At 45.3% G+C, this 8,946-nt stretch overlaps 1 protein-coding gene across 1 annotated transcript; it reads right to left on the minus strand.

The window, feature by feature from the left end:
- Nucleotides 1-264: 264 nt before the first annotated feature.
- On the minus strand, nucleotides 265-5,188 carry gins3 (GINS complex subunit 3). Its single transcript, XM_030052763.1, has 3 exons — nucleotides 4,729-5,188; nucleotides 3,849-4,082; nucleotides 265-1,814 (listed from the first exon to the last, which is right to left on the minus strand). The coding sequence occupies exons 1-3, from the start codon at nucleotides 4,897-4,899 to the stop codon at nucleotides 1,584-1,586; spliced, it is 636 nt and encodes a 211-aa protein (XP_029908623.1). The 5' UTR covers nucleotides 4,900-5,188; the 3' UTR covers nucleotides 265-1,583.
- Nucleotides 5,189-8,946: the final 3,758 nt, after the last annotated feature.

Consider the following 8,946-nt stretch of genomic DNA (forward strand, 5'->3'; position numbering starts at 1 on the left):
CAGGTCGGCACAGACACTTAACAAAATAATGCAGGTATAAACACAGTGAGCACATACCCATCATGCAGTGAAGCACGTCAGAGCTCGTGCTGCAGCAGAGGATACTGACGCTGACATGTTGGAAGGGAATTAGACGTCGCTGCTTCTCATCAGTCAGATAAACCACAAACTGCTTCAACATCAACAGCCTTTACCAAAGCAAATATAACAGAGCACCCATTTATTTCACTGGGAAAAAAGGGGCAAGGGGGACAACTGTCATTCTGTATTTTAACACTTTTATTTGAATATTTTAATAGTTGCACACCATAAAACTAAATTCATGTGTGTAGCTTAATAAAAGCTTTTCTTTAATAACAGAGGTTTGGAAAATTGGGTTTGTGTTTATGTGAATGAAAATATGCTGAGGTGTTTCACAAGGTCACAGACGGGCAGACAGACAAAAAGCAAACTGAAGTGATGCCGCCACAGTTTGGGAGTGATGGAGCTGCTCCGTGTCTCCAGCAGGACGGACCCTCAAACAGTCCAGCAGGGCACTGATACCTCCTGCTTTCCTGTCACTTTAATAGATCAGATTGGCACCTACATTGATAGTGGATGACAGATAAAATTACAACAGTGAAATACTGACATCAGTGCGCCCCCGTTATGAGTGCAATATTTGGAAACTCAATTTGCCGATGGATCTTTTACAAGGGAAAAACGGCTGTAATGACATTAAAGCTCTGCCACACTTCCCTCTGGTTTGCAGGGTTTCAGAGTGCAATCATGCATCTCAACAGTGGCGTCCAAAATTTACTTTTTCAGCAGAAATTTGTAGCCCTATCTGCTTCCAGCGCTGTTTGATGCACAGAATCAGGACCTGTGTCCATTTAGAATGTGCTCACTCACTTATGAAAAGGGTCAAGATTGTTCTTCATCATGAGGTGCAAATGAATTCAAATGAGAAGAGAGCGTTTTGAAGTGATATCCAGCCTTAACTGGCGCGCTAGTTAACCACCGGGGAGCGACAGGAGGAAGTGTTTGCAGGAGCTGAGACGCTGCTGCGTTGAGCGACAGGCAGCCAGCTGCTACAGAGGCGTCAGTTTGTCTCAGAATCTGACTGGTTCACATTCAAGAGTGATAGTAAACTATACGGGAATCTGTTATCGGGCAGCAGCTGGTGTTAATCTGAGAGCCTGCTCACTGATGTGCCTGGGTTTGTAATGCAAAACTCTGCGTGCTGTGGCCAGGCTGTGCACTGTAAAGACATGAAGACAACTCAGAGGCATTTTGTGTTTGTCTACCAGGTCATGGCTTCAGAGGGAGAACAGCTCTCCTGTGTCCGAGCAAACAGAAATCTGTACATCTTGTCTCTTCCAGCTCATAAAACGACTCAGAGGTGACAAAATAAATACAGCATGAATTTCTAATCGGCACGCCTGGCGCGGCCCCTGAAGCTCATCTTGGAGGCAGAGGAAGGATCGGTCTGTGGAGGACGATGAAGCCAGTGAGTCGGTGTGTGAGGCGGAGCGATCGAGGTCGTGAGAGGGAAGCGGCGGTCGGGGGGTTTTCCCAGAGAGCCTCCCGTGGCGCTCGGCAGCTCAGGGCTGAGTGTCGGCCATCTTCCTCTTGCGGTAGTTGAGGACCAGAGTGGAGGCGGTGAGGTGCGAGGCCCGACCCTTCTCCCAGCTCTGGAAGCCGTTGAGACCGCTCTGCCCCGACCTGAACAGCGCCCTCTCCAGGCAGTCCAGACGCTCCACCAGCACGGACGTGTCCTCGTTGTAGGCGTTCTGGGAGGAGTCCATGGTCCGCCTGAACCGACCGATGAACGTCTGGCAGGGCGAGGGTTACACACGCATTATTGTAAACAAATATTCACTGGAGCCAGTGATACAATATAACAAAATGATAGAAAGATTAAGCATTTTAAATTACAACATGATGGTGTGTTTCCTAACACTCTTGCAAAACACTCTTTGCCAAATCTGACACACACACACACACACTTTGCCATGAAATGAATTTTAAGTGTCTAAAATACGGATGATTTCACATCACTTGCCTTTTGGCCGTGAAACCTTCAAAAAAATGAGCTAAAGGACCAGAAATGTCATCCGAGTGTTAATGTCCTGAACTGCCCTCCATTATCCTACAGTGAAATCTATCAGTCACATATACAAATACAGGTGTATTTTTGAGTAAAATATTTTCAGAAACTTCAAACTATCCTTTCATACAGGACACAAGACAACAATACAATCTCAATTTTCACCAACGTGATCCTTGAGGGGTTTATAGTCGCCACCCATTCACACCAGTTAGGAAAGCCAGTGAGTAAATAGATTTTGTTAAAAAGCCTGGAGATTACAAATATCTGATCAGGTGACCTGCTTTCCCTCATCAGTAAATCAATCAATCAAACTGTAAGTGGAGGCAGGGGGGCGTGCAGCAGGTCTCCTCTTGGTCTGTGTCCATAGCAGACAACCAGATTAAAGCCATTCTGCCTGGCAACACCTCAATCAACCAGCGGCTTGTCATCCCCTGCATTTTATGATCTGACTGCGCCCCCTAGCTGTAATGTATTATATAACACTGCCTTGATCTATGAAATCTGCATCTATTCTGTCAGAGTTTTTGAGCTCAGAGTCAGACAATGGAAACATAGGTGTGACCTGCTTATTTTTTATGAGCATCAGATAGCCATCAAAAAGTTCAAATAAACTGTAAATCTGATCATAACGGACAAAATGCAGTGGCTGCCTTTTCCTTTTCCTGATGAAAAAAATCAAACAGTTGCACAGAGCTGTGTACTGCGAGCCATGTTTGTCCCGTACGTTCTTACTAACAGGGGTTAGACAGCCTTTAGGCCACATGAGCAGGAGAATCCAAGCTCTGAGATTTTGCCAGTGCTAACGTTGGTGGAGTGCATTTCAGGAAAGTGGTGCTTTGAGAAGCGACTGATTGCACAGCGTGTGCCTTTTAAATATTTTACCTTCTGTATCTCAAGAAACCAGTGATGCTGCATAAGGCACAACAATCTGCGCTCTGTTCTCGGGACAGTGTGTGTTCACTTATTAGACTAAACAACTGGAACCGGAGGCTTGTAAACAGAGGCAAGTCGTGTCCCCAGCCGCTCAGCAGATCTCCCACCACATTTGGCGCTAAAAACCACAATTCACCCGCTTGTCTTCTCACACACAGCCTTGCATTTGTTCAGCATGATGCATCATGGCAAAACTGGTCTGGCACCACTTTTCCTGTCTATAAATAAGCTGGCATGTGAAAAAAAAAAAATCCTCAAAAAAACAACCACGAGATGACAACAATCACATACACATGCAGGAGTGAGAATGTGTTGACCTTAAAATCAAACTTGTGTTTTGGGGTGAGGTTAGATTCATCATGTCTCTCTATCCCACTTCCACAGCACATAAACAAACACGCAGCCCAAAGTGGATTACGCTAATATAAAAAAAACAGTCCCCAATACCCATTGTTTCGTAAAGTACTACCAGGGCGTTTCTTCCTGCTGTGAGGCTTTATGTGGAAGTTACCTGTAAAGAACACTTCTCCAATCAACTTTTGAACTCCAACAGGAAAATAACAGGAAAATGTCTTTAATTTGGCACTTTTTTTTAAATACTGGCATAATCTGCTTTGTGCACATTTGTTTATGCATTATACCATGTGGACTCATATAAAGCCCATAGAACCCAACACTTTTTGCTTTCAAAGGATGTCAGTGCGTGAATCCTGTGGTGTTATACGAGATCAGCTGAAACGCTCTCCATCACCTGGCTTTCAACAGACAGTTTGAGCGTCTCACAGCACAGACACTTGCGTCCATGTGTGTGCATGTTATTCACCTGCAGCAATGACTGGGCAACATCTGGGTTTTCTGGGCTGTCAAAGTGCAGCATCTGGGACCCCAGGCCGTAGTAGTATGGTCCCATCTTCTGGAGGTCCACCACGGTGGGATCGGCACTGAACACGGTCCTCCAGCCCTCTCTGTACACCTTGGGCACTTCGACCGACACCACCCTCCTCTTCCTCTCGTACAGACCCTTGGCCAGCCACAGGGGAAGCTCCATCTTTGTACCCTGAGATGAAGGAGACAAACGGTATGTGGAGGCGACAGAGAGAGCCCAGCAGCTGTACATGCTGGAGTGACATTGCACTGCCACAGCCGGGGATGGTCACTCCTGGATGTGTGACCATCAAGATGTGAGAGCAGCAACAGAAATAAAACAAGTTCTCATATGAAAAGGAACAGGTGTTTCAGTTATTGTTCTGAGTGCACCTGTGTCACCTCAGAGTGTTGAATCCATGTGTCACGGGGAGAAAGTCATACAAATCTCCAATGAAAAACATTACAAATATGATTTTACAGGGCTCTCTAGCATGCTACCTCCCCATAATATCTGTCTTCATATCTTTTCTATAATCACACAAACCACTCTTCAGTTCGGCTCACACACCGAGCAACAGCTTTACGGTAACTGTGGTAAAATAACACCAAAACACCGCGCGGTGTGCGACAGCCGCATTATGGATCACTGTCAACACTTTCTGACTGAAACAGACTGGGTCGATAATATGCATGCCCAATATAAGAGCGGGTCATGTTAATTGTTGGCTGGTGTTAAATTATGCTCTGACAAGTACAGGCCAACAAGCAAATCAACGTTAAGGTGCGTTTTTGTTTTTGTTTTTTTTTTTTTTTTCACAGCAGGTTTGTCTCCTGACCTCGGCGATGTCCCGTGTGTCCCCGGACTTCTCCAGGAAGCCCAGCCGGGGAAAGGCGCACTCCGTCCGGCAGGAGAGTCTCTCATGAGACAGCAAAATATCATCGAGGGAGAAGAAGTTTTCCTCCATCCCCACTCCGGGAGGCACAGGGAGGTACGCCTGGGAATCCATCCGCCGCCAGGTGCGTCAGGAGCGGCTGCTGCTGTGTTTACTGCCTCAAACACACCACTTCCGCATTATTTTGGCGCCAGGGCTTGTGCGCCAATCGCAGCTCGACTGTGGAGCGCGACACATCATACGTCACTTCCGAGTTATTAAAAAAAAAATCATGTAAAATGTCATTGTTTACTGTGAACATGATATATGTAACATCGATTTGATGGTTAACGTATTGATTCTATATGGTAAATATTCATCCAGCCGACATAAATGCCGAATTACAAAGTTTGACCCAATTTCACTGTTTTTTTTATTTTTATTTTTATTTTTATTTTTTATTTTTATGTGACTTTAAAGAATATATCGACTGGCAAACTGATATACAATAAAGTGATAAAACTGTCAATCTGCAATGTGAGCAGCTGATCTGCTGTATTCTCATTTTCTGATCATTTTATGTTACTGGAGTCTGTTTTTCCCAATGATATGTATACACACACACACACACACACACACACACACACACACACACACACACACACACATTTTTTTTTCAATGAAGATTTAAGAATAAATAAATAAATGAATTAATTTAATATATATATATATAAATACATAAATAATGTTTCCGTCACCCTGCACACTGTTCAATTTTTGCAGCTTTATGTTTTAAAAAACAGTTTTGGCTGAAGGACGCTGTGTGTTGGACCCTTTTCTCAAATATAAAACATGAATCATCACCAGTTTCTCATTTAAAAGCTCCTAATAACTAAACCTTTTTACTCCCTGGACGTTTTATAGCGTCACGTTTGTGGTTAAATTAAATGTGCTTGATTTTCAAAATAAATTATGTTTACGTTTTTTATGTGTAACAGTATTGCTAAAACTGGGCACACTGATGCCATTTCTGTCAAAACCGGAACTCACTTCCAAAATGAAACTGAAATTGAAATAACCACCCACCCCCCCACCCCCGCCCTGCAAAGTTAGCTGCAGTTATCAATCCGTCCAGCAGGGGGAGCCACAGCACCATGAGAGAGTGAGCGGGTTCCCTGACGGCCTGCTGTGTTCTGGGCTGTCATTTGGGCCTGGCAGACTGTCTGGAAACTAAAGGCACTGATATAATCCAGGCAGATGAAGATGACGATGATGAAAAGTGATTCCATAGAACATCTGCAAGTAAACCTCAAGTTTCAAGTTTCTACAGGAGGGCAGATATCCACGTGTCCCTGCCGGGTGATCAGCTGATCAACATTCACACACTTCCTTTAAATCAAACTCATCATCCAGGCAACAGGAAAAACAGTCAGTCGTCTTGCTTGTTTTGATGTTTTTAATATTATAGATTATTATATATATCATTATCATTACTCATCCCACAGATTGCACATCAAAATCATCAGACATGTTAGTCCCACCCCCCCCACACCCTCCCCCAAAAAAAAAAACAAAAAAGAAAAAGAAAAAGCAGGCAGCCGTTCACATCTTTGTAAAGTAAAATAAGTTATGTGATAAAAGGAGTCAAACCAAATGAAGCCGTGGTGAGTGGAGGTGCTGTAGCTGTGTGTCCGAGCGGAGGGGGCAGGCCCGCGGTCCGGGGGGGGCCGGCGGTCCGGCCCTGTGGACTGCAGCAGGAAACTCAGACACTCACTGGATGCGTTCACACTTCAATCAAAGCAAACGAGACTGGAGCGGGCGTCATTTCCCAAAGAGATCATCTCCGTCCGTCCGTTTCAGGCCATCAGACACAGACTCACACCGACGGGCAGGAAGCTGACAGTCATCATCGCTGTCTGTTGCCCAAAGTGTCCGTCCCCGTCCCAGCTCAGGCTGATATCGCCTTCTGACTCGGCCTCGAAAACAACCTTAACCAGGAACAAGGATGATCTCAACACGAACGAGCTTCAAACACTTTATCTGAAGTGTTGTTCAAGAGGCATTATAACCACATTACGATCACATTAAAATCAGATCTGATATAATGAGCAGGAAACTCCAGGGGGCTGAATACTCTCTGGGGCTGCTAAAAACAATCTCACACCAATTTCAAAATGTATAAAAGCTGCACTGGGAGGCGTCACACACACACACACACACACACACACACACACACACACTGGCGGCTCCGCTGGAGAACCAGGACCTCAGTTACCTGCACAGGTACCTGGAGGTGAGACAGTGGAGCGTGATGAGGCCACATGGCGGTGAAACCTCCTCGCCAGCTGCTCTGTGCTCCTCTCCTCTACCTCTACCTCTCCATCACTTCACTAGTGCACAAACAAATCAGATCATGCCAGTACAAAAAACAACAACTTCCAGTACTCATTCTTTGCGGAAATTATGCTGCTCTTTACTTGTATTTGTTTTGTATTTTAAATGGAAAGTAGATCCGGCAGGTAGCGTCTGCAGGAAACCTCTGCAGCGTAGCCTTGTGCCAGGACAACACAACCTGATGGTACTTTCAAATAATTGTTATTACACAAAAAAATGGGAACTGGGACTTGTTGTTTTTTTTATATTGGCATAATCCAGTTTGGATGCAGAGCTGAACCAGTGAGAGATTTCACCACGATGTGCATTCATGTAGCACTCAGGTAACCAGAAAAGGCAACACTCTACCACAGCTCAGTGTTGCCTTCAGGTGACGTCAGCTTCCTCTGCATGAAGCTGTTCACTCATGTTGTGATCGGCCTCTTCTTGTGTGCAGGTCAGTGTCCACACCTGACGCCAGGATGTCTCGTGGCCTACTGGGTTGAGTACACCCCCACTTTGTGATTTGGGAAGATTAGGCAAGTGCGTTTTCACATTTACATCTTGCCTCAGTGCAGCTTTAAAAAATAAAATTCATAATACAATGCGTGTAATGCTCTGGGTGGGGTTGTTAAGCCTGAATAATGCATGTATGTTTAGGGTCCACACAGGATGCACTTATGATACCTCTTCAATATGCACTTCAGGTAAAGTTGTACCAGTTGGGATGAGCGTCCCTCGGCTGCACTGCACTGGCTCTAACATCAGCACACTAAGAGAAACAGAAAGAGCCGTGGCCAGTGCAGTGTGTGTACAGATCAGCCCTGCTGTGAAAATGGTGAACTCAAAGCTTATCAGAACAGATCCACTTTTCCTGTTGGCTTCAGAGAACTAGGGACCCCTCGGCGATGTGGCTGCATTCAATTGTGTTAAATTCCTTCCTTTCCCTCCTGGAATAAATGCCTATAAAAGTGCAATAAAAGATTGAGCAATAAAATACAGGGAGAAATCCAGTGGTGCTCAGAGAAGGTTAGTGAGAAGTCATTTTATGCCAGTTATGAAACAGAATGTGAGCAATGGCTTAAAGAGATCTGCAGTAGATGGCAGCCAGCCCCCTGCTTTATGGGGCACTGGCTGAGATCCTTGAGTTTAACTGCTGGATGAAAGATGACAGATCATCCAGCGTCTGTTCTTGGTGAAGGAAAAGATCAGCCTAGCGCTCTGAAGCTCTCAGGAAGCTCTCGGCTCGGATCGGCGGGCGCCTGCCAACATCGAAGATTTGGTCTGAAAAGTCTCCTGAAGGCCGGGTTTCCCCAAAAGCATCTTAACAGCGTGCCGGTGTCTTACCAGGGTGACCTACAGGAGGACTGCAGGTGGACAGTGCAAGGGACTGGGACGGCAAAAAATGCCTGATCATAAACCAACAGATTATTATTTTGCTGCAACCTCAAGGAAAAACCCACCCGTGCACATTTCAGTGGGAGATGTATCTGGCACTGCTGGGTCCATGTTGGTGTTTGGGGGTGGATTTTTCTTATTCCTATGGAGAGCCGGCCAAATGGAGACGACATGGTATCAGGCTGGGATATATTATATTACCAGTGCAGCTACAGTGGAGTCCGATGTCAGAAAATGTTTCAGCGATCTAAAACATACACAGTGATTCAGCAGTGACATTTCACAACAATCAGAAATCCAAAGACATGTCGGCTTCTCCACCGTCACTGGCCTCAGTGGACCAGGATGCAATGCGGTCACAAGACCTGTTGAATTCTGAATAAAGGGTGTCGTCCCAATCACGGACAGACC

This window comes from Myripristis murdjan, chromosome 6 (genome assembly GCF_902150065.1).
Source record: "Myripristis murdjan chromosome 6, fMyrMur1.1, whole genome shotgun sequence".
Classification (NCBI taxonomy): Eukaryota; Metazoa; Chordata; class Actinopteri; order Holocentriformes; family Holocentridae; genus Myripristis; species Myripristis murdjan.